We start from the raw sequence: 24798 nt of genomic DNA on the forward strand, positions 1-24798 counted from the left end.
TCCCAAGTAGCTGGGACTACAGGTGCCCGCCACAACACCCGGCTATTTTTTGTTGCAGTTTGGCCGGGGCTGGGTTTGAACCCGCCACCCTCAGTATATGGGGCTGGCGCCCTACTCACTGAGCCACAGGTGCCTCCCAGAAAACAGTATTTCTTAAACTCTCAAGCATTGCTCTCTAATAGAATTTTTGTGATGATGGAAATGTCCTAAATTGCTGCTGTCCTGTCCAGTACAGTAGCCACTAGCCACATGTGGCTATTGAGCACTTGAAATGATATTGATGAGATTAAAACAGAATTTTGCATTTTATTTAATTGCAGTTTACATTTTAGTAGTTACATGTGGCTAGTGGCTAGTGGCTACTGTATTGGACAATTTAGCTCCAGGGCCTTGAGGGTAATGGGAGGAGGAATAGGAACATAACAGCTCCAGTGATCGTCAGGCTCTGTGGGATAGATATCCTCAAACAACCACAAAACACTTCTCTTGCCTCTTTATTCCTGATGCTCATTTGTCCCCTCTTTGTTCGAGGTCCTCATCACATTCTGATATCCCCACTCTTTGATGGTTTCCCCTGGGTTGCAGGGTGCCTCTTGGCGAAGACGCCTGGGAGACAGAGCTTCACATTTGTCCCTGCCCACTGCCAACTGTCTCTGGCGGGCATCAAAGACCACATGGCCCCCCCGGGTGCCTGGTCCAGGGTAGTGGTACTTCCCATTGATTTTGGGAGGCATAGATATCTGACGATAGTTCTGGCAGCCTGAAGTAAGTGCATCCACAGGGCGGTATACCCATTCTTGGCTGCCTGTCCGCCGGGAGGATGGCTGCAGCTCTATTAGTACAGGTACCGCTGAGAAGGTTTGCAGGTCGCTGGATATCACCTGCGCCTTGTATGAGCAGGAGTTCTGATTGTCTGGTGCAGAAGCCTGGGGTATGTGCTGCTTTGTTTCTTCTTTCTGAGGAGACTTCTCAGATGCAAATTTTACTTGAGATCGTGTTGATTTTGTTGTCTGAAGCGGGCACAAGACTTGGACAGAGTTAGTAGCTGAAGCAAGGTTTGGGCTTTTGGGGAGACCAAATTCCTGAGTATGGCCTGAAGTCTTGGAGAGGCCAGAGTCTTGGACAACAGCTGGGTCCTTATGAGGGCCAGGGTCTTGATTAATTCCTGGGTATGTATGGAGGTTTGGATCTCGGCAATATGCAGGACTCCTGTAAACTCTAGCATCTTGTGGAAGGCTAAATCTTTCAACTTCAGTGGCCTGGGTAAGGCCTGAACTCTTGTGGAGTTTAGAATCTTGATTAAGACCTGGGACCCTATAGACACCACAGTTCTGGGCGTGGCCTGCATTGTTATAGTCTCCTGAGTCTTGGATAAGGCCTGAGCACTTTAGGGGATCAGAGGTTTGAACAAGGCCTGGGCTTTTATGGATAGAAGATTCCTGAGTAAGTCCTGAGCTCTTGTTGACTTCAGAGTCTTGGACAAGGCATGAACTATTTTGGGGTCCAGAATCTTGGGTAAGGCCTAGGATCTTATAAACTCCTGGATCTTGGATGTTGCCTATACTCTTACAACCTCCAGAATCTTGGTAAGGGCCTGGATTCTTTTGGTGGTCAGGTGCCTGGAAAAGATTTTGACTTTTGTAGACTGTAGTCTCTTGTTTTTGTTCAAGATTCTTACAGACTCCGGAGTCTTGCATAAAGCCTGAACTCCTCTGGGAAGTTTGAGTAAAAGGTATATTCTTGTGGAAGCCAGAGGGTTGGGTAAGGCATGGCCTTCTAAAAACATCAGCATCTGGAGTAGGATTTGGGTTCTTTGGGGGGCCAGAATCTTGGGTGATGCCTGGATTCTTGTGAAGGCCAGAGTCTTGGGGAGGGCTTGTATTTTTGCAGAGATAAGGTTCTTGGGTAAGGTGTGAAAACTTGTGTAGGCCTGGATCTTGAGCAAGACCTGGGTTCTTGTGGAGGCCTGGATCTTGAATAAGGCCTGGGTTTTTGTGCAGGCCTGGATCTTGAGTAAGGCCTGAGTTCCTGAGAACTCCAGAGTCTTTTGAAGGGCCTGGGGTCCTTTGAAGGCCAGGGTCTTGAGTAAGGCCTAGACTTTCATGAAGTTTAGAGCATTGGGGTTGGATAAAGTTTTGGGAAATAGTGGAGAACTGGGGGGAGAGTTGGGAAGGAGGGATAGACCAAGGAGACTTGGAGGTTGGGAGAAAGGTGGGAGTTTGTGTTAAGGTGGAGGGCTTCTGATGGTTGGTGGGTTGAGGAATGTTAAATGATCTAGGGGGAACAAGTGGCAGGGAAAGAGTACATGGTGGAGGAAGGGTACACGGTGCGTTCCGGGCAATGGTTGGAGAATGAAAACAAGGTTTAGAAGATGCATCATCCTGGGAATAGACTAGGATCTTAGGGTAGACTGGAGATTGGGAGTCTGTATTCTTCCTCTCAGAATTGCAAGGATGGAAACTGCAGTAAGGGAAGGTCTTAGGCTTGTCTTTGGCATCATCTGAGATCTTCCATTCCATATTCCCTAGTTCTAGGTAGCCCAGTATGGATCCTGCAGGAGGCTTGGCACTATCCCCACTGTGTTGCTTTGACGTTTGTTCAGATATACCAGAGCTCACCATGCTCTGACACTCTTGGAGCCTGGAGAGGACATTCAAGTCCTTTCTGGAATACCCAGAGTTCTGGGGGTTACACGTATGGAATAAGTTCTGCTTTGCCTTGTGGGCATCATAGACCACATGGCCAGTGGTGTGGACATGGTTAAAGGCAGGCAGAGTAGAGGCAACAGGAGTTAGGATAGGGGTAGGGGTGGTGGCAGGGACAGGAGCCTGGGTTTGAGTTGTAGTCACACCCATGACCTGTGTTGGGGCAAGATTTGGGGCAGAGGCTGGAGCAGAGTCTGATGTAGGAGTAAGGGTAGGAGTAGTGGCTGGGGCAGAAGTTGGGACAGGAGCTGGGGTGTGGGCAGAGATATGGATTAGATGAGAATGGTCTGGGGCATATGCTGGGGCATGGGCTGCTGCATAGTCAGGGACCTGGGCCTGGGCCTGGGAGTGGGTGGAGGCATGTGCAGAGGTGTGGGCTGGGGCAATGACTGAAGTATAGTCAGGACTGTGGGCCTGGGAGGGGGTGTACTCAGGGATGTGGGTCTGAGAGTGGCTCTTGGCCTGGGTTGGAGCTTGGGATTGGATGTGGGCTGAGGTATGGGCCAGAGTCTGGGTTGGGGTATGGGCCGAGGAGTGGGCTGGGATAGAGGGTGGGGTGTGGGCTGACTCATGGGCTGAAGCATGCTCAGGGCCCTGCACCTGGGAGTGGGTGTACTCAGGGATGTGGGCTGGAGAATAGGTCTGGGTCTGGACAGGAGTGTGCTCAGGTATGTGGGCTGGGGAGTGGGTCTGAGCCTCAGCTGTGGCCTGGGCAGGGACCTGGACTGGGACATAGTCTGGGGTCTTAGTCTTGCTTTCTTGGGGCAAGTGGAGTGGAACCATGTCCAACTTGCTCATCTTTGGGAACTGGGAAGATGTCTCTGGCCTGAAGAGCAAGGAGTTTTGGTCCTTTAAGGCTGTAACCTGAGGGGCCTCCCCAGCTGCCATGATCCTCTCCTTCCACAGTCCCTGTGGAGCCTCCATGGGAGCCCCAGCATGTCCACATTGAGGTGGCATCCAGCAGCATCTAGAAACCTTCTCATCATTCGTGTCTGGTATCCAGGAGTCAAGATTCTTAGCGTGCCTGAGCAGGAAGCTTGGGCGACGATGGAAGCGAGAAGAGACTCTTGAGCACAGGTTCTTGGGATCCGTGGAGCAGCGCGTACACATGGGATGGCTGCCTACACTACTGGGTTGCTTGTCTGCAGGGAGAGGTGGGATGATCAGGGCCTGGGTTCATTAGGGCTGAGAATTGGGACAGGGATGGAAGAAAAGGGGCAGGCCCACATCCCCAGGAGCTCATGCTAGAGCCCACTCACCTTTGGGGAAAAAATGATGGAAAAGAATCCGCAAGGAGCTCTTCAGATGCCTCCAGAGCTAAGGGGAAGGGAGAGTCCAGAGGTAGGTTGAACCCTGAAGTCAAGCCCTATCTGGCCATATCCCAGCAGCCCTCCCACCTCAGCCTCTTTGAGACCCCACAGTTCCCCCAACCCAGACCCTGCCCAGACCCTTCCCTGACCAGAGTCACCACATTGATCCCCACGTTGAGCAAGATGAAGCTGCCCAGAATCAGAAGAATTGAGTCTCCTAAGTCTTGGCACTTCCTAGGGTTGGTGCCGGAGCATACTTGGGCTCCGTGGTGGGCTCGCTCACCCATGGCCTGGGGTCCCAGGACTACCTGGGCCCCCTGGCCCCCACATACTCACTAGAAACCAGACTCCTATGATGGGGGAGGGGACAAGGACTGAGTCATAATGAGGCAGGTGGTTGGGTCATAATGAGAGAGGTGGAGGGGGTGGCGCCTGTGGCCCAGTGGGCAGGGTGCCAGCCCCATATACTGAGGGTGGTGGGTTCAAACCCAGCCCTGGCCAAACTGCAAAAAAAAAAATAGCCAGGCATTGTGGCGGGTACCTGTATTCCCAGCTACTTGGGAAGCTGAGGCAAGAGAATCACTTAAGCCCAAGAGCTGGAGGTTGCTGTGAGCTATAATGCCACAGCACTCTACCAAGGGTGATAAAATGAGACTCTGTTTCTAAAAAAAAAAAAAAAGTGAGGGAGGTGGAGGAAAAAGAGAGCCCAGAGTGGAGTTCCCTGGCAGACAGTTTGAGAAACCTGAGTATAGACAGTTAAGCAGGGCCTAGAAGCCAGCGCACTTGCCTTCTCACTCATTCCATCACTCCTGCAGTTTCCACTGATGATCCTTGAACTCTTCATTTTTTTTTTTTTTTTTTTTAGACAAAGTCTCAAGCTTTGTCCTGGGTAGAGTGCCGTGGTGTCACAGCTCACAGCAACCTCAAACTCTTGGGCAGGCGTCTTCAAACTATAGCCTGCCTAGGACATTTATTCAGCCTGCCAGGTGTTTTTGCCTCTTCTGCCTGTCCTGCTTAGCAGCCAACTCGTCCCAGGGCCCTCAGTCTGGCCCTTCAACAGTCTGAGGGACAGTGAACTGGCCCCTATTTAAAAAGTTTGAGGACCCCTGCTCTTGGGCTTAAGCAATTCTCTTGCCTCCACCTCCCAAGTAGCTGGGACTACAGGAGCCTGCCACAATGCCTGGCTATTTTTTTTTCTGCAGTTGTCATTGTTGTTTTATCTGGCCTAGGCTGGGTTTGAACCTACCAGCCTCAGTGTATTTGGTTGGCGCCCTACCCACTGAGCTGCAGGTGCCACCCTTCACTCTTTTTTTTTTCTTGAGACACAAGTCTCACTCTGTCACCCTGGGGTTGAGTGCTATAGTGCCATCATAGCTCACAGCAACCTCAAACTCTTGGGCTCAAGCAATCCTCATGCCTCAGCCCTGAATACTGGGACTATAGGAACCCACTGCAACACCTGGCTAGTTTTTCTATTTTTAGTAGAGATGGGAGTTTTTCACTCTTTCTCAGGCTGGTCTTGAACATCTGAGCTCAAGCAATCCACCTGTCTTGGCTTCCCAGAGTGTTAGGATTACAGGCATGAGCCACCATGCCCAGCTGGAGCCCTTCACTTAGGACCACACTTGAGACTGGGAAGACTTCAGCCCAGGGCTCCTAAGAGCCCTCGGGGAGGTCTGGCTGGAATCTAGGCTTTCTTTCTTCCCTTCACTAGGCCATAAGCCTGAATGTGCCTAGATGTGGAATCCCTAGGTCTGATTTGACTTGTGTCTTGAGTGGGGCTGAACATTTGATCCCCCTTTGGGAACAGGCAAAGCAGAGAACCAGAGTGGGTAGCTAGAGATTTGGAGCCTGCCACTGCAAGATCTACTTAATGCATGGTACAGGACCAAGAACGGGCAAAAGAAGCCTCACACCAAGAAGGGGACACTGTTTGTTTTTTTTTTCTTTGTTTGTTTGTTTCAGGAAGTCAAGGGCAGGGATCCAGGCTGGTGGAAGGAGTGACGCTTCCAAAGCACAGACCACTACAGTGTTTCCTGGACTCTGTTTCTCTTTATTCCTCTCCCCATGTCCTGTTCCACTGCCCACTTTTGCCTGCTGGTCAGCTGAGTGTCCCCGCCCGGGACCTGTGCAGGGAGGGTCTGGAGGCTGAAGTGGAAGGTAGTGGCAGTGAGTGGGCCCTTATTCTGCCCTCCTGCACCTGCCGCTTCAGCTCCTGGCTGTCGTACACCTGGTAGTTAACATTGCCCCCTGGATTCCGGCTGAGTGGGATGAAGGTGGTCGGAGGTGAGGCAGCATCAGCAGCTTGGACTTCAGATAGAGGCTGGGAAGAGTGGGGGAGCAGCGCTGAGCTAGCAGCGGGCGCCCGTTGATATGAGGTCTCTCCCAGAACTGTGAGAGAGGTGGAGGTGGTCAGGGGATACCGAGTGGGTGGAGCCTCAGCCCAGTCCAGCACGTGGCGCCGGATTTCGTGGGAATTCCTGGAGCTGTAGCCCAAGTGTCCCAGGGATGGGTGGGGACTGCGGTTGGGCTGGCAGTGACCATGACCAGGCAGGCTCCGCCGGTGGGACTGCGGAGAATAACACTCCCGATAGCCCTGGGGTTCCTGCCGGGAGTTCCGAGACACCGAGAAAGGTGGGGGCTCACAGCTCTCACCATGCCGCCGCTGATCCCAAGAATCGTACAGTATTAGGCCCGCTGAGGGGTAAGGGCTGTGCCCCGCAGGGACCCAAGTAGGGTTAGGGGGAAGCCGGCGGGCAGGTGGTGGAGATGAAGTGCACTGCTCAGTCTCCATATTGCCCCAAATTCGGGATTGTGAGGGCCCATAGGACTGCAGCCTCAACTCAGACTTTGCTTCCACACGCTTCGGCATGCGGCGCAGCTCAGGTGACAGGTAAAGAGAGGGTGGGGGAAGGCTGGCCAGGATCCCACCCCGGCGGCCCCACAGCCCCACGTTGGAAGGCAGGCCCATTCGTGGATAGAGGCCACCCCAGCCCCCACGTGGGTACTTGGGGTATGGAAAGGCCATGTCATCCTCCTCCTCCAGGTAGGGATCTTGGTCCTCCCCATCAAGGTAGGACATTGGCCTTGGCTGTGACATCTTGTGGCTGTGATGTTGGTTACAGAAGCCAGAGCGGCCATGGGAGAATCGTCTGCGGTTTTGTGTCCTTTGCTGGGGCCTGCAGCGGCGATAGCGGCGATGGTGGATGCGACTGCGACTGCGGCTTCCACAGCGGCTGCGGCTGCGGCTTCGACGGCGGCTGTGACGGTGTTTGCAGGGATGGTGGCAAGAGGAAGAGGAATATTGTGTGGGTCGGGTCATCTTCACCTGTACAGGGTCCAGGATGCAGTGGATCTGCATGTCCTTGGCCTTGGCTGGGAGGCTTTTGGGGGAGCTTTCATAAGCCTGAATGTCCTCTGGGGGAGGCAACAGTTCATGAGGTCAGGGCAGTTATCAGGTCAGAGTTGGGAGCACTGGGATGGGTTTTTTGGGTTGTGGGAGTCGGGGTGGGGGATCCTCTTCCTTTCCAGCTGCCATACTTACTTTTCTGGTTTGTGCAATCCATCATCTTGTCTAAGGCGTTCTGCAGCCCATGCCACATCTAGGGGCAGGTAGAATGGGAGAGAAGGCTTGGCTCTGCACCCTGCAGCACCCCACCCTGGCCCAGTCAAGATTGCTGGTGAAGGAACAGGCTGCAGCTGGCTCCGCCCCCGCCCCAGCCCTCTTCACCCCTAAGGATTGTCCACAACCATCACTGACCACAGTTGCCATGTTGATGCCAATGTTGACAAGAATGATGAGGCCCAGCAGCAAGAATAAGATGTCCTCAGCATCCTGGGGGCTTTCTTGGTATTGACTGCAGCACCCCACGCTGTTATGCCATAGTTGGTTCTCCATGGTGGGGGGGTCCTAGGGCCACCTGGGCCACGCCCCCCCCCACCTTCCCAGCCCCGACCCACACTGCACTCATGCTGGCACTTGGAGATACCTACTGGCTGGTGAGGGGAGCCAGGTCATAATGGGGCAGGTTAGGGAGCATCACAATGCAATGGTGGAAGCTCTTCTATTTACCCTGCTGGACTTTTATGTGGCTGTCTCTGCCTTTGGCTCCCACTTGATAATGCCCAGTCCCTAGGTACCCCAGAGTACCGTCTGTTGCCGTCTTCATGAAGCTTGCTTAATCCTACACCTGGTTTTTGACCTGAAAATAGGGAATTTGTGAGTCTTCACAGTTGAATCATGCATGAAGGATTTCCTCCATTTCATTGTTCTTTAGAGACATTATGGCAATTTATTATTTTGTGTGTGTGTATATATATATATAGTATATATATATATATATATATATATATATAGTGTGTATATATATATATATTTTGCAGTTTTTAGCCGGGGCTGGGTTTGGACCCGCCACCTCTGGCCTATGGGGCTGGTGCCCTACTCCTTTGAGCCACAGCACTACCCACATTATGGCAATTTATACAGCCTACTGTCCCACCCCATGCCTACTCTGGGGCCAGCAGGTAGGATGACTGGATAGCTGGGTGATAGCTACAGTCCGCTTGGGGGTTATTTTGCTATAACAATCCCTCTCTATCCTGCCCATTTCCCTGCCATAATTCCTCAAGCATCCATCCCTGCCCAACTAACTTCTTGGCTGGGAACTGAAGCTCTAGGTGTTGGTGGTCCCTTAACCCACTGGCCCCTTCCCTTTAGAGGCAGACTGACGTCCTTGATGAAGTTTCTGCCCCTGTAGCAACCACTGCCTAAACACCTGCCCTCCCCTTGACCTACTACCACTCCAAGTTGAGAAAGTGTTAAAGAAAAACCTTAAGAAAATCCCAAAAATTATCAAAGCACAAAATAGATCTAATTGTTGATATGACAAAAGGAGTCTTTAATTTAAACCAGATTCATCACTGGGGTCTGTGGAAGTGGAGCCCTAGGGGCCACAGCCATTTACACAGTGAACTGCTCAGCTGAAATAGAGGTAAGGCTGATGAACATTCCCCATCAAGCCTCCAAACGCACAGCAGATACTCAGTACATATCCACTGAATGTCATTAGCTTAAAATGATCAATAACATTAGTTGAATGTAAATGAATGGAGAAGTAGGGCGATTCACATTCCAGGAATCTATGTAGTGTGGAAGGTGAGGTCCAGCTCCATCATTTCAGTCTGGACTCACAGGGCGGCTGCTTCCCAGGGTGTGTGTGGTGTGTGTGTGTGCACGCATGCACACCCCTCCCACACCCCACCCCTCGCATGCATGCTTGTGCATGTGATTCCAATGGTCTAGGAGTAGAGCAGGGCCTGACTTTCCCTGCTGCCCAGTGGAGAAAGGTGGGAGATTCTAGTAGGGTGACTCAGTGGCAATAAGAAATCTGCAGAAGTAGGGAGATAGATATCTGCCGACATGAACTTGATCTTTGGTGTCTGGGTTAGCCATGAGCAAATCACTTGGCCTCCCAGAGCCTCTGTCTCTAAGTTTGTGATGTGGTGGGCTAATTAGAAGATATCAAGGGCGGCGCCTGTGGCTCAGTGGGTAAGCTGCCAGCCCCATATACCGAGGGTGGCGGATTCAAATCTGGCCCTGGCTAAAGTGCAACAAAAAAATAGCTGGGTGTTGTGGCAGATGCCTGTAGTCCCAGCTACTCAGGAGGCTGGGGCAAGAGAATCGCTTAAGCCCAGGAGTTGGAGGTTGCTGAGAGCTGTGTGATGCCATGGCACTCTACCAACAGCGATAAAGTGAGACTCTGGCTCAGCGCCTGTGGCTCAAGCAGCTAAGGCGCCAGCCACATACACCTAAGGTGGTGGGTTCGAATCCCCAGCCCGGGCCCGCCAAACAACAATGATGGCTGCAACAAAAAAAAAAAATGGCCCTAGCTACTTGGGAGGCTGAGGCAGGAGACTCGCTTGAGCCCAGGAGTTGGAGGTTGCTGTGAGCTGTGATGCCATGGCACTCTACCCAGGGGGATAGCTTGAGGCTCCGTCTCAAAAATAAATAAATAAATAAATAAAGTGAGACTCTGTTGCAAAAAAAAAAAAAAGCAAACCTTATGGGCGGTGCCTATGGCTCAAAAGGGTAGGGTGCTGATCCCATATGCCGGAGTTGGGGGGTTCAAACCCAGCCCTGGCCAAAAGCAGCAAAAAATAAATAAATAAATAAAATAGACAATATCAGACAGGACTGTGCTATCCTGGTGGGGCAGCCCTTGAGAGTATCCACGATATTCTGTATTTTGCTCCAAGCTTGCTCAAGGGTGCAGGAGCTTCAGGGTCTGACTGGGGAACTGTGAGGGCCATCCCTCCCCAAAGAAACCAAAGAGTAAGTGGCCACAGCCTAAGTAGCTACAGCCTAAGCCTGGGCTCTGGCAGTTACCAGGCCTGTGAGAAGCTAGGCCATGGGGGAGGGGGTCTCCCCTCTGTTGCAGGACTGCCCAGGGATCTGGGTTGGGATCTAGAGGCTTCTCTGGACACTCAGGAAAACAGGGTAGGGGTAGGTGGGAGCCTTAGAGCCATGAAGGACCTGAGAAAGGGCTGAGGACAGGGTCTGTGGGGGCAAGGGGTTGATGAGGGTCCCCAAGGCTCTCAGGGCCCTATTGTCAAGGAGATCCTTCCCTTTGCAAGCAGAGGTTTCTGGGTGCTGAATGGGCCTTGGTGTCCCCCAGTCTACCACAAACAACCTCCTCTCTCCTTTTTATTTTTTCCCAGTCACCTCCTATTCAGAGAACGGTACACCCAGTCCTTGCCTGTCCCTTCCGCAGTGCTAGATCTGGAGGCCATGGGGTAACAATGGGACAGAGCCTCTACCTCCCGAGTCAGTTCTCGAAGACGCCGCCTCACGTCCTGGGCATCATACACTATTTGGCCTGAGGAGCGACGCTGAGGGATATCAGGGACAATTGCTGGGCCTAGGGCAGGTGGGTGGGGAGGCTGGCACTGAGCCACCTCCACCTCTGCTCCTGTCCCTGCCCCACTGTTCTTGTGGCACAGGGCCTTGGGGCTGGGAGGTGGGGGGTTCACAGGGTACACATAGGCCTGTAGACCCAGCTCTGACTGGATCTCTGTTTTAAAGGGCCTTTCTTCTGCCATTTGCTGGAAGCGGATGGTCTGGGGAGGTGGCTCTGGAATGTCCTGAGTCCAGGGAGCCCAGATCTCGTGGGTGGACTGGAAGTCTGCCCAGCCCTCAGGGCCATCATAATGGTGGGAGCAGATTGCTGGGTACTGATGCCGGGGATTCTCATCATCAGTGTCAGGGGTCCAAGCTACTGGGTGGTGGGCATGGTGTGTTGAAGAGCCTCGATGGCGATGGTGGCGAGTGGGAGGGGGTGTCACAGTCATTTTCATGGGATCCATGGTGCACCGGAGGTAGACTTCAGGGGGGCTCTGCTTCTTTGAGGGTTTCTTCTGCTTCCTAGGTGAGCAAGACTTAGGAACTTCTGTGGATTGGGGAGAGGTAAAAGGCAAGTAGGGAGGCAGGTTTGTACAGGGGTAGAGAGGCAGGGGTCAGGGAAGAGAAGCTGCACAGCTGTGGTGTCTGAGAGAGCAGGGAAGGGCCAACTTAGGGCTGGGGTTGGAATGCCTAGTTGCCACCCCTTCTATGCTCCAGTCCCCAACTCTGTCAGCACCACCCCCCCCCAGCCTACCTTTCTCACAAATGATATGATGGAACACTCTGTGTAAGATTCCACGGACTCGGCTCCAGAGCTAGGTGGGGGAGGATACAGTGACCCCAGGCCAGCAGGCGTGTCGCCGGCTGACCCGACAGCACCCTCCCACCTGGCCCCACCCTGACCAGGGTCACCATATTGATGCCGATGTTAATGCAGATGATGAGGCCCAGCAGCAACAGGATGGAGTTGCCCAGGTCCTGGCAGCTGTTGGTATTAGGGTTGTGATATGAGGCCCATCCGGGCCGAGGCCGCTCAGCCATGGCCATGGGGTCCCTAGGGCCACCAGGGCCCTCAGGCCCCCAGCCCACTGTGCCCACAGTGCCCACTGGCCCACCTGCCTGTTCCAGAGAGTGCAGACGGGTCACAATGGCCCTGGGACTCTCCCTCACAATGTGCCAAGGGGCTACTCTCAGAGTCTGAGCCCAGGCCTTGGTAGTGACCAAACTCTTCATCTTATATGCTTCTCCTATAGCCAGCCACGTGGACTGGCCCACTGGCCCTCTCGCTTGTTTGGCCTCTGCCCCATCAGCCCCTGCCCCTTTTTTTTTTTTTTTTTTTGAGACAGAGCCTCAAGCTGTCCCCCTGGGTAGAGTGCCGTGGCATTACAGCTCACAGCAACCTCCAACTCCTGGGCTCCAGCGAGTCTCCTGCCTCCGCCTCCCAAGTAGCTGGGACCACAGGCGCCCGCCACAACGCCTGGCTATTTTTTGGTTGCAGCCGTCGTTGTTGTTTGGCGGGTCCGGGCTGGGGATTCGAACCTGCCACCTTAGGTGTATGTGGCTGGCACCTTAGCCGGTTGAGCTACAGGCGCTGAGCCAGCCCCTGCCCCTCCTTCTAGAACTACACCAAGCTCTGGTCTCTGCATAGACTTGAGTTTTCATTTGCTTGTTTTTGAGATAAGAGTCTCACTCTGTTGACCAGGCTTAAGGGCCATGGCACCAGCTTAGCTCATAGCAACCTCAGATTCCTGGGCACAAGTTATCCTCCTGCCTTAGCCTCCTGTGCAGCTAGGACTATAGGCACTTGCCATAACACCTGGCTAATTTTTTTCTTCTTCTTTTTTTTTTTTTGAGACAGTTTCTCTCTTGTTTGGGCTCGTGTGCCATGGAGCTGTCTCCATCTCAGTGTCTGTTTGGGTGGGTTACCGTGAGCTAACCCACTCACTGGGGAGAGTGGGACCCTCTGGGAAAACATGTACCCACATGTGGGTTAGCTCATAGTAACCTCAAACTCCTGGACTCAAATGACTCTCCTGCTCCACCCTCCTGAGTAGCTGGAACTATAGGCACCTGCCACAATGCCCGGCTGATTTTTCTATTTTTAGTAGAGACAGGGTCTTACTCTTGCTCAGGCTGGTCTTGAACTTCTGAGCTCAGGAGATCCACCTGCCTTGACCTCCCAGAGTGCTTGGATTGTAGGTGTGAGCCACTGCACCTGGCCTGGCTTAGACATGAGTCTTGATCTTAACTCTCCACTTAGCCCCAGCCTTACCCCAGCACCTCCTTGAAAAGAAAACCTCAGACCTCATGAAAAGAAAGTCTGGGGTCAAGACCCTTCATCCAGTCACTTCCCCAAGGCTTGTTTCTTCAGAACCACATGCCCCCAACATAGCAGGCACAATCAACAGTTAAACTTTTATATTTACAATATTCTCTTCATCTTTTGCCAGGTTTAAAAATGTGTACAGAGCTGCAAAGGGTTGGGGGTAAAGACATGAACTGTCAGGATTGTTCAGGGGAGAGGGGCTGGGCATTGGAGTCCGTGGCTGAATCATGGGGTCCCCCAGACCCCCTCCCGTGCCCCTATTCTGGGAGCATCTGTCTACAGGGTTCAGGGCTCAGGTCTCTAGCATTTGGAGGTCATGGCTGTTTGGAGAGGAGCTAGACCACGCAGGGGAAAGGTTCAGAAAAGAACTAAGTTTCCATGGATGAAGGTAGGAGAAGGGACAATCAAGAGGCAAAGTTCTGGGGACTCAAGACCAGGGATTTTGGATTTGGGTGTCAGTGGAAGACAGCATCCCACCTCCTATTTAAGTTTGGCACTAACATCCCACAACATGCCAACAGAGAATTCTCCCTGCCTCTACTGGTGTCCCTTAAAACCCTTCCTGACATAACTCTTTTCCCCAGAGGCTTGCACCCAGGGACCTCTGGGCAGTCATGCCACACATTTCCTTTCAAATTCCTGTCTCTCCCCTTCCATACCTCCCATCTGTTCCTTGGCACAGTTGACCTCATTTTCTCCAGCCTGTCTGGTGAGACTTTTCTCCTGCTACTTCCCCTCCACTGCTCCTTCTCTCCTCTTCAGCCAAGGGAGACAGGTCAAAACTGGGGGGGTGGTCAGCTGAGGGGAGAAGGCTGGTCTGACACTGAGATGGAGACAGCTTCAAAGAGGGACAGAGATGGAGGGGCATGGGGAACTGAGGCAGAGAGGGGGTATGACCCAGTAAGGAGAGAAGAGACACAGGCGGGAACCCCCTTTGCTGCCACATCTCCTCCCCATTTCCCAGTTTAGGACTGGGGAATCCTTGACATATTTGGGGTGGTCTTTCCCCCTCAAACCCACCTACCCAGTTTGGCATGGATGAACAATGATCTCAGGACTTAGGGAAAGGCTGTCCTCAGAGCCTGATGAGGGCTTTGGTCAAACATGCATGGCCTCTGTGGGTGGCATGTGCCACGCTCTCCCTTCTCCAACTCAGCATCTCTGGGGCAGGGAGGGCTGAGCCCTTCCCTAGGGTTTGTACCCATAGCTTTGTCAATATCCTGTTAATCCAAGGCTGTTCCCACCTGCTGTGTAGGGAGGAATTCAGTGAGGCCTGAGCCCTGGGAGATGCAGGGAGTTCTGGGGAGAGAGGGACCCTCTGCCTGGGAAAACATGTATCCACATGCAAGAACATGTTTCTACTTGGAGAAATGTGTCCTGGACTGTGGGAAAATAAGTTTCCAGGCAGCACTGGGATGCACAGATCTCCTCTTTCCACCTCAGCAAGAAATCTGTGTCTGTCCCCTATGAGGGCCTTCTTGGGAGAAGGTGCTTCATCTGACTTGTGCCATGGGGAAAGACATGCTTGCTGGAGTGGGGGGTAGGGCGGGGGCGAGGGGAGCTATGATTTCCTTGATGCTTCCCAGGCACCACCCTGTGTCATCTGGTGGCCAAGGGTCACTGTATGTGAACACACCACTTCCAGGGTCTCCAGGGGGAGGGAGGAGGGAGGAGGAGGAAGAAGGCATGAAGGAACAGGATTCTGGGGTACAAATCCCCGCAGAAATTCTTTGAGGGTACCAACATGTGTCCAGGGTGGCAAAAAAAAACCTCACCCTGCACATGGGAAAACACACCCCCTCATGAGAAAGCACACCTCCATGTGGGAAAATACTTCCACATTTCCACACACCGAAGACTGGTGTCCCAATGGAGGGGAAAAAACACCCCCCACTTGTTCAAAGGCCCAGGTCCAGAGAAAAGAATGAGTGAGCCTCTCTGCATGGGAAAAACATACATCCCAGTAAGGAATCCCATGTCCACCTTAATGCTGCTTGAAGATGAGTGACAACTCCACAGGAGAAAAGCCTACTGCCAAGTCCTCCTCCCTGCCTTCAGAGTGGCCTGGCAAGGGAGGGCTGGGGAGGAAGACCTCCCCAAGCTGCCCCCTATACCCGAGTAGTGGAGTGGGGGTGGGGTAGCGTGTTGTTGTGGCTGGTAGTAGTTGGGGGAGGAGGGGGGAAGGGCCCAAAGGGATGGAGAGAGGGGGGCGGTGGTGGTGGTGGTGGCCCCAGGCCACTGGGCAGCAGGGTCAGGGCCCCGGGGGCCAAGAGAGGCACATCGTCCGGTGCCCTGCGCAGGGCTAGGGTATAGTCGGGTGGGCAGGCAGGGCGCAGGGCTTCAGCAGGGTCTGCTCCAACACCACCAGCCCGTTTCAGCTGCAATGACACCAGCTCCTCCTCTGGTGGCAGCTCTCGGCCAGTGGAAGGGAGCAGGGGGCCCCCACCAGGCACACCAGAGCCTGAGCCACCAGGTGGGCTAAGTCGCCTGCATCGCAGCTCCTGCCGCCGGTCCCGCTTATAGTAAAGGGCAGCAAAAGCCAGGATGTTGAGAAAGAGGAGGGAGGCCCCCACAGCCACAGTGACACTAAGCTCCGTGGAGTAGTCCCGTGAGTCCCCAGGGAAGCGGTCATAGGCTCTTGGGCCTGGCTCAAGCTCGGGCTCAGGTGGCAGGGTGGCAGGCGGTGGGGGCCGGCGTGTGCCTGGGGCACCAGCGGGTGGGCGAGGTGGCCAGCGAGTGGCATAGGGAGGCAGGCGCGTGGTGGTGGTGAAGAGCTCTGTGTGCAGGTTGTGCAGGTGGGGCACGAGCTCCAGCCAGAAGGCCACCTTGTTGGCACGGTAGTTGTCACGCACACGTGGCTTCAAGCCGATGTGCAGGTACTGCTTCTCCTTGCTGTTGAACTTGCTCCACACCACCTCCTCAAAACGGTTGGGCTTAGTGTGGATGAACTTGGTATCCTGTGGCACCGGCTGGTTAGGGTCGCTGTGGGCACAGGAGCGCAGGAAAAGGAGTGAGGGCAAGGCTCTGAAGGAGGGTGGGTGGCAATGGGGAGGGAGACATAGATTTGGAGAGACAAGGAGACAATAAGAAAGTCACAGAAAAAGTCATAGAGGCAGAAAGGCAGAGATGGGTACAGAGAGACAGAGAATCTTCCATGGATAGGGACAGAGAGACAAATAGGGATGGAGACAGACTGCCAGAGATGATCAGAAATGGGGACAAAGAGATAGCAAGGAAGAGGCAGAAGCTGAGGCTGAGTGAGATAGAGACAGAAAGGAACAGAGAGACAAAGATACATGGAAACCAGAGATAGCCAGGGTGAAACCAGCCAGCAGTCAGAGACAATGAAAAATAAACAGATCAGGCAGCAGAGGGGAGGGGAGAGATATCAATGGGTTTTAAGAGAGACAGAGACAGAAATAAAGAAATAGAAAGACACAAACTCTTAAACATACTCAGACACACACTGCCAAGTAGTCAGAAAGAGTAGCAGAACACTGGGTGGGGGTAGGGGAGTGGGAAGGCAAGGGAGGAAGGAGATACAGACACCAAACCAAAGGCACTAAGTAAGCCTACCCCCAGAAAGGACAAGGCCCTCTAGAACATTGCTAAATCTCTAACACTCAGTTCAGTGCCTGGTACAGAGAAGGTGTTCAGCAGGTGATAGCCACACGAAGGAGGGAGGGTGCCCCAGCCCCACCCAGCCCCACCCAGCCCCTTTGGCCCTCACCCAGTCTTGGCAAAGTTGGTCCAGTAGGTCATGACTACGGCGCTGAGCATGACATCATTCTTGGAGAAGTTGCAGGGAAAGAGGTCAGTGGCACCCACCATGGGCACACCAAAGACATAGGGCAGCTCATCCCCATGTGCTGCATCCGCCCACTCTGGCCGGCCCTCAGCCTGGCAGTGGTGGTAGAAGGTGTAAAAGTAGACAGGGGATTGGTAGTCGGCATGCAGCTTGGCAGTGGCCACAGCTGGTGCCACCCACTGGTGGTCAGTAAAGAGAGCCAGCAGGGTTTTACGTCGCATCTCGCCATTGTCCCGGTCAGCCCAGTCCGTGTACATAAACTTGATGGTCTCCCGCAGCACATCCTTGCCCTCTGGGTAGCCATATAGGTTGTCCACAAAGTTGGAGACAGTGAAGTCAAAGGCACTGGCAGACACGCCGTCCTCACTCTCTGCAGAGTCCTCCACGAACTTGAGGCCCTCTCCCTGGTTGACCCCAATGAGCATGTCGTAGTTGAGGAATTCTCCTTGCTGCATGAGGATCTCAGGGTCATCAGGGACTACATCACCATCCACCACAGGTCCAAAAGCGATATGGTAGCTAGGGAGAAGGGGGCAGGGTCTCATCACCTGCTCACCCGCCTCCTCTCAGCCCATGGCCAGCTAAGCTCACATGCAGGTGCTTCCCTCTGCCTGAAAGATCCTTCTGCCCTACTAGAAAGCCTCTCATGAGTCTTTCCGGGCGCTTGGCCCCTCCATACGTCTTCTTGGAGCACTCGATGGCACCCCATGCTCATTTGCTCTGTCCAAGATCCTCCAGTGAAGGAAAGCTTCCAAGAGGAGGGCACTAGAGGGGCCTGAAGCCCTCCTATCCTGCCAAATGGAACACCCAAAGGCACCTTTCACCTCAACCTCTTTAGAAACCAGCAAGGAGAGTGAAGGCCTGGATGTGGGCCCCTCCCCCTCCCCCTCCCACCCCCATACCGGGCGGGCTGCACATCTTGGTCCACCAGCTCCCGGGAAGGCTTCCGGCGCAGACACTCCACAGCTTCAGCACTGTCCTCCCGGTCACAGCCTACCTTGGCTGCCAGCAGCCGCGTGTACTTGAGCGGCTGGTAGTTCACTGACCAGCTAGAAATTGCTGTGCCACTCTGGGCAATGGCCTTCTGGAACAGCCCTGGTGAGACAGGCAGATCTCAGGCCAGGCTGTATCAGCCAGAAAGAGAAAAGGGAGCTGGCAGGGTTAGGACTGTGGGAAGAGGGAAGGACAGGGCAGTCAGGAGACACTGCTGGTACCTTCCGAATGGTGAGAAAGGATCAGAAGGTTGACACAGGAGGCTCCTGCCCCAGACCCGAAGATGGTGATACGCTCAGGGTCACCCCCAAAGTGGGCAATGTTTTCGCTGAGCCAGCGCAGGGCCTGAATCTGGTCTAGGAGCCCATAGTTGCCTTTTGCAGCCTGGTCTCCGGTGCTGAGAAAACCTGGGGACAGAAGAAGGGGATCCCTGAAGGTGTCACAGTGTCCCTGTCCCCTTTCTGGGCAGCCCAGTCTAGCCCTGACCCCATTCTGCTGGGTTTGGAGGAACCCTGCCCATCAGGCCCACCTCCCAGATTCCACCCTCCAGAGTTGGCTGCCCACCCTCACCAAGCACCCCAAGACGGTAGTTGAGTGTAGCTACGATGACGTTGCCATAAGCGGCCAGGACTGAACCATCAAACATGTTCCCGGTGCCCTCCATGTAGGAGCCGCCGTGTAGAAACAACATCACAGGCTTCTTCCCAGAGTCACGGATATCTGCATGGGGAAGGGGTGTGCAGGTGGTCCAGGGGGTCAGGGACAAGGACACGGTCAGACCGGAAGAAGCACTGCCCAGCTCCCAAGCCTGTTGAAGATCAGCCTGGAGCTCTGGAGACATGTCACTCCCATCCCTGGGGGGCAAGACCGGATTCCCCTCCTCCCTCCCCAGCTAGTCCTGGCAGAAGGTCCCTCCAGCATCCCCTGATAGCCTAACCCAACAGCACTTCACTGAATGCTGGGGAGACCTTCCAAGAAGCCCAACAGAGGCTGGGGGTGGAAGGCGGCCCTCCTTAGGGCACCTGCTAGATCCAGAGAAGGCCCTCCTACACACACACGAAGCAAATCTCCTTCTTGCTCCTGGGAAGAGCGGGCTCCTGAGGATAGAACTACAGCTAGAGGTGCTGGGATGGTCCTGGCATCTCCTCTTGACTCAGGCCTTTAGGCTTCTGCTCCACATGGTACCCTGGTCTGTGGGTGAGGGGGTGCCAGACCTAGGGTCCCTGGGGGCTTGGTCTCCTCCCTGCCCTAATTCCTTTCTAGGTCACCTCCCTAGTCACCATGGCAACCCCCAGCCTAATTACTGTGGCAGGAGGCAGGGTGGGAAAGAGCCTGCTTAGTGAAGTCAGGATGTTCTCTAGACTTGGACCCCTGAAAACTGGCCTGAACCCTGGGTTCTGCACTGGATCCCCTCTCTTGCTGTCCCAAAAGGATCCCTAATCACTGCCACATGTGGTTGGCCCTTGAGACACTTCAGACCAGGCTGAGGGGTGACTAATTCCAGAAGAACGTGGGAATCTGAGAGGGCTTCCAGGGTCCCAAGATTATGTACTCTCCCCTGCAGCTCTCTCATGATCTGACCAAGGTGCCAGAGCTGGGGGTCACCCCTGACCTTTCTTTACACCTCTCATCCCTGACTAGCCTGGACACTCAGCAAACAAAAGCCGGGCCTGAGCCTCCCTGCACACCTGGTTTCAGCTCTGCTCATCTCCCTCATCCTGGTAGAAACTTTCCTCCTGCCAGAAGATCAACCTGAAGGTCACTAGACAGCCCCTTGACTCTCAACCTGTCTTTTATCTCTTAGACCCCTGCAGCTTCCATGCTCCTGGCGGCATCAGCCAGAGCTCCTAGGTGGGCAGCACCCTATGTCCTCCCCAAATCCCATTCTTCCCTTCATTTGTTCTTGAACCCCAAGTGACTTCCCAGCAGTTTTAGGCTGAAATCTCCCTCCCTCCAAGGTCCTGTCCTAAATGTCCTCAGTTCTTCCCCACCCTTGCCCCACCCCTCTCCCAGTGTTGGGGGTGGGGATGGTGGTCAGAAAGGGAAGGAGGCAGGAAGAGGGGCTGGGGCAACAAGAATTCAAAACCAACAACAAAAAACAGGATCAAGAAAGAAGAAAGAAAGAAGGAAAAAAACAACAACCAAAAAGCAAGAAGCTCTCGGGGCAGATTCAACAAGAAAAGAAAAAACAAAAAGATCCATTTTGGAAAAAAAGAAAAAAAGAAAAAAATTCTTTGCATATTTTTTTCAAAATTTTGTGTGAAACTTCAAGATATTGGGCCCTGTTTTCAAAAATTTCCAAATTCTTTAATTCATGTCAAATGTTTGCGTTTTCTGCGTCTGACAGGCTTTTAGAAATTGCAGCAGGTTTTTGATGTCTCGATTGTGTCAATTTGCCAACTTATACATTTTTTTCAAATGTTATTTTGCTCCAAATTCAAATTATTTTATTTTATTTTTCTTTTGCAGTTTTTGGCCAGGGCTGGGTTTGAACCCGCCACCTCTGGCATATGGGGCTGGCGCCCTACTCCTTTGAGTCACAGGTGCCACCCTAAAATTATTTTTTCAAATGTTATATTCCATAAGTTTCAAAACCGTCCAAATTTCTTTCAAACACTTAACATTTTATCCAATTCTTTGGCTTTTTTCTGACATTCCAATTTCTTTTTTTTTTCACCAGGTTTAGACTTTTTCACAGGTTTTCTAATGGGTCCAACATTGTTCAGATTTTGTTTGAAGTTTTCATAATTTCTTTTCCAATTATTAAAAATTTTTCTTTTCTTTTCTTTTTCATTTTTAGTTGGGAGAACAGCTAAGGGGCCTTGAGGGCTGTGGGGACATTTAGTTAGGGGCAGGGCCATGAACGTCCTCTTATAAGCAACCACATGCAGCAGCGGGATTTTTAAATCTACCTGTGTCTGGCGGATTGAGCGTCGCCTCGTCACGTTTTTTTGTGAGCGGACCTAAGACCGGGAACACAAAACAGAGAAAAAAGGACAATTTTGTGGGGAAAGATGGGGGTCGGGGGAGGTAGTGGATGGGGAGGGGAGGACAGAAAGCAGAAAAGGGGAGGGTGGGGGAGGCAGAAAAAATAAGCCAAAAAAAGCAAAATTTGTTTGCAAGAAAAAGAAACCAAGAAAAGAGAAAAACGTTTCTACAACAACCCAATTTTGTTCCCCGCCCCAGAAAAAGTCATGCCCCAAAGAAAAGGCTGGTTTTGGGGGGGTGGGTGCCTGAGAGGGCTGAGGCCTGTCTTAAGAGATATTGACTTGTCTGGAAAGGATTTGGCTTATGAGTGTGTTTGCTAATTGCTGGAAATGAAACGGTGTTAGAAGCAGGGTGGCAGGGGAGGGGAAGCCTGCCCTGGAGCCCCACAAGACCAAGGCCAGCTTGCCACACAGCCAAGCACCTGCCTGCTACCCCACCAGGGCTATAGGGAGGACAGGGTACAGCAGAAAGGACTCTGCTTCCCTCTGGACCAGTCTGGAGGGCAGCGGGTATCACGGGTTTGGGGGCCAACCTGCCCCCATACCTCAGTCCCAGAAGCCTTCCACTCCCCACTGGGGGGGCTGTGGGTAGGTCAGCTAAGGCTGTCTGCCCCCTACCCAGTCTCACCCACCAGCACTTCTCCTCTATCCACACTCACAGGCCTGGCTTTTTCCTCCAGCTCCCCAGTGTAGGCAAAGCAGGGACAGGGGTCATCAGGTCTTGCCCTCCACTCCAACTCATCCCTCCGCTCTCCCCCAACCTCACCCCTACCCAGACTTCCTCTCCTCCCCCCAAAATGGTGAACTTCCCACCAAGGCCACCAGCCACCCCCATCTACCCACCCCTGCTCCACTGCCAAAAAGCTTCCCTCCCCACCTGGGGGTTCAGTCCACAAATAGGAAACAGAACACACAGTGCCCTGAGCTAGCCTGACACATAAGGTGCCAGGAGGCACAAAGAGTGCCCAACTTCAGGGACAGGAACAGGCCCCAGATTAGGGCCAGAGACTAGCTCCAGCGTCCTTTCAGATTGGGGGAACTGGTCAGGGCAGAGCAGAAACCCAGAGGTCTTGGAGGTCCCCCAGGCTGGCTGGATTTTCCTCAATGGTATGGGGACCAGTACAGGTAAGGATGGGTCAGTAAGGACCAGGCCAACTCTGGAAGGGTTTTCCTAACTGGCTACCCAGTGGGAACAGGACTGCTTTGTGAGAAGATGGGGATGGGGATGAAGTCATCAGGGCATGTGTACCCAGAAGAATATGAAGAGTGTGTGTGTATGCGTGTGTGTATGGTGCGCGCCTGAGTCAACCTCTTCCCTCCAGAGCTGGTGTGAAGATTCAGTGAGATCACCTGGATGTGTCAGGCCCCAAGTAGGTCTACAAGAAGTGATGGTTAAAAATATAGCTGTGGGCCTGGGTGGTGTGGGGGCAGGGGACAGTCCTTTGGTGGGAAGTGTTGGATGGATGTTTCACACCAGGGGTTATAAGATAGGTGCACAGCCTATGTGTAAGTGTGGGGGTGGGGAACATTGAAATGGACAGCGTGTGTGGAGGTACCTGGGTGAATAACTCATGGGTAGGACACCAGGACAGGTGGCCCTAGAGAGGGCAGAGGAATGTGGAGTGGGTGGTCCTTATGTGGAGGGCCTTGGAGATTGGGGAAGGATGGGTAGAGTGTGTTGGGGTAGGGAACATGGTTCTGGGGGATTAAGATCTCTGCAGGGAGAGTATGTTGCAGATGATCTCCAGGTAGGAGTTGGGGTAAAAAATGTTTGAGAAGCATTGAGGGGGTGGGGGACCATAGTGTGAGTGTCCTCTTGGACCACATGGTCCAGGTGCAGTGTTATTGGGGTATATGTGTGGGTGTTTCTAGGGCACATGATCTATATCCAGGGACACCAGAGAGAGTTAGTCTGTGTGGATGACAGGGCACATTATTTCAAAGAAGTGCTAGGGGCAGGGTCATGTGAGGGTATTAGTACACATGGTCAGTGTGTAGGCTGGCTAGGTATCTAATCTGAGAGTTGAGTAGCTGGGGTTCACAGTCTATTGTGGGACTTGAGTACATGATGTGGAGGTGTTGAGTGTGTGAGGGGTACATTAAGGGGTCCTGAGTACCAGGTCTATGTGTACGGTTGCTGGAAACCTAGGCTGTGGGGGATGTTATAGCAGCAGTCTCTCTGGAGGTGCTGCCTTGCTTTGGAGTGGTGAGATGGGTGTCAGAGGGGTAATGTGGGGTTGTTTGTGAGGCTGGTCTTTGGGACAGCTGGAACCCATTTTAATCCTCTGTGGTGCATACTAGAAGGTATTCTGATCAATCTTGGTGTGCTGAGGTTGGTTGTGGAGAATTATCCAGGGGGAGCATGCTAGGGGGTATGCGCAGATTGCAGTGAACAAGGGATCATTAATAAGAACAGCAGCTCCAGAGCACAAAGGAAGATGGGGATGGGTGGGCTGCGCTGTGAATGGAAGGCCCCTTAGTCAGGAGTTTTCCTGAATCTTCATAGGTATACAGGGGTCAAAGGACAGAATATCATGGAGGGTGTGACAATCACTGACAAGGGCACCCAGCTCAGTGAAGGGCTCTAGATGTGATATGATGGATGGATGCTGGCCTGGGAAAGAGGAAGAGCCTACACTAAAGTGAGCATTCTGGCAGAGACAAGCCCAGGCCTGGAGGCGGAAGTGGGGGTCGGAGTAGGTGTCTGAACAGTGTAGCCACGTTGAGATTCTCTGGCTGACTCTGTGTGTGCCTCTTTGAGGACAATGTGGATAAGCCTAGTCCAGTGCTTATACCCTTACAATGACTCTCTGTGGATACAAAGAATTTCTGGAGTGTCTGTCTGTGGGATGTGAGCCTGGGACTGCCTGGCAGGCACCTTTACGATCCTCAGAAGGCAGAAGAAGCTGCTGGCAAGCACTGCCTCCCACAAAAGTCTAGCCCTGAGCCCAGGAGCCGTGCCAGTGCCTGAGGGTCTGCATGTGCGTCTGTGGGCTGTGTCCACGGGGTGCCCGGCTGTGTGTGTGCCTGCGCCCTTACCGTCCTCGGTGGGCACGTAGAGATTGAGGTACAGGCAGTCCTCGCTCTGGTTCTGCACATAGGTGGCGGCCGCCTCCAAGTTGTCGGTGAACCACACAGGCAGCATGATGGCGGGCAGCGCCCCGTGCAGGTTCTGCGGGCAGGCGGGCGGCAGGGTGGTGGCGTTGCGCACGCCGGGCCAAGAGGCTGGTGCCTCAGGCGGCTGGAAGCGGCGGGCGCCCAGGGGCGGTGTGGCGTAGGGCACGCCCAAGAACTGCACAACCGGGCCCAGGATCTCGTTGTTGAGCTCACGCCGCACACCGCGCACTCGCCCGTAGGCGGTGTTCACCACTGGGAAGCGCTCCTCCCCGAGGCTGCTGAGGCCCAGGCCAGGGCCGCCCGGGGCGCCGCCGCCGGGAACCCCTCCCCCCCGTTGAGCCCCCGCCAGCCCCACCAGACACAGCGCCAGGAGCCACATGCTGATGGGGGACCCCCCCTCCCTCCCCGGGACCCCCCCCTCGGGAGAGTGAGAGAGGGGAGAGAGAGATGGGGGGAGTGAGAGAGGGGAGAGAGAGATGGGGGGGGGGAGGGAGAGAGAGAGAAGGGGGGGGAGAGGGAGGGAGGCCCCCCTCGCCCCAGGAGGGAGGAGGGGGTGGGGGGAAAGGAGGGAGGAGGGGGGTGGGGAGGGTCCTAGGTTAGACTGGACAGAGAAGGGGTCTGTTCCTCTCCATGGAGGTGGTGAGGGGTGGGGAA

General features: G+C 53.7%; 3 protein-coding genes across 4 annotated transcripts; all 3 read right to left on the reverse strand.

Moving 5' to 3' along the window:
- Positions 1 to 6116: 6116 nt before the first annotated feature.
- Positions 6117 to 7913, reverse strand: SPEM2 (SPEM family member 2). The gene is made up of 3 exons (XM_003791270.1): positions 7776 to 7913; positions 7560 to 7617; positions 6117 to 7432 (listed from the first exon to the last, which is right to left on the reverse strand). Exons 1-3 carry the CDS (start codon positions 7911 to 7913, stop codon positions 6117 to 6119), a joined length of 1512 nt encoding a protein of 503 aa, XP_003791318.1.
- A 2819-nt stretch (positions 7914 to 10732) lies between these two features.
- On the reverse strand, positions 10733 to 11960 carry SPEM1 (spermatid maturation 1). Its single transcript, XM_003791271.1, has 3 exons — positions 11817 to 11960; positions 11668 to 11728; positions 10733 to 11460 (listed from the first exon to the last, which is right to left on the reverse strand). The coding sequence occupies exons 1-3, from the start codon at positions 11958 to 11960 to the stop codon at positions 10733 to 10735; spliced, it is 933 nt and encodes a 310-aa protein (XP_003791319.1).
- Positions 11961 to 15135: 3175 nt separating this feature from the next.
- NLGN2 (neuroligin 2) lies at positions 15136 to 24585 on the reverse strand. Of its 2 annotated transcripts, XM_003791153.2 has the most exons (7): positions 24067 to 24585; positions 20953 to 21003; positions 18611 to 18760; positions 18262 to 18447; positions 17950 to 18142; positions 16970 to 17566; positions 15136 to 16221 (listed from the first exon to the last, which is right to left on the reverse strand). In XM_003791153.2, the coding sequence occupies exons 1-7, from the start codon at positions 24521 to 24523 to the stop codon at positions 15348 to 15350; spliced, it is 2508 nt and encodes an 835-aa protein (XP_003791201.1). In that variant the 5' UTR covers positions 24524 to 24585; the 3' UTR covers positions 15136 to 15347. The 2 variants fall into 2 exon arrangements, with proteins under 2 accessions (XP_003791201.1, XP_012661540.1); XM_012806086.1 differs by lacking the exon at positions 20953 to 21003 and having other exon boundaries at positions 15348 to 16221; positions 24067 to 24187.
- Positions 24586 to 24798: the final 213 nt, after the last annotated feature.

The sequence above is a fragment of the Otolemur garnettii genome, unplaced genomic scaffold (genome assembly GCF_000181295.1).
Source record: "Otolemur garnettii isolate 467f Iridium unplaced genomic scaffold, OtoGar3 scaffold00046, whole genome shotgun sequence".
Lineage (NCBI taxonomy): Eukaryota > Metazoa > Chordata > Mammalia > Primates > Galagidae > Otolemur > Otolemur garnettii.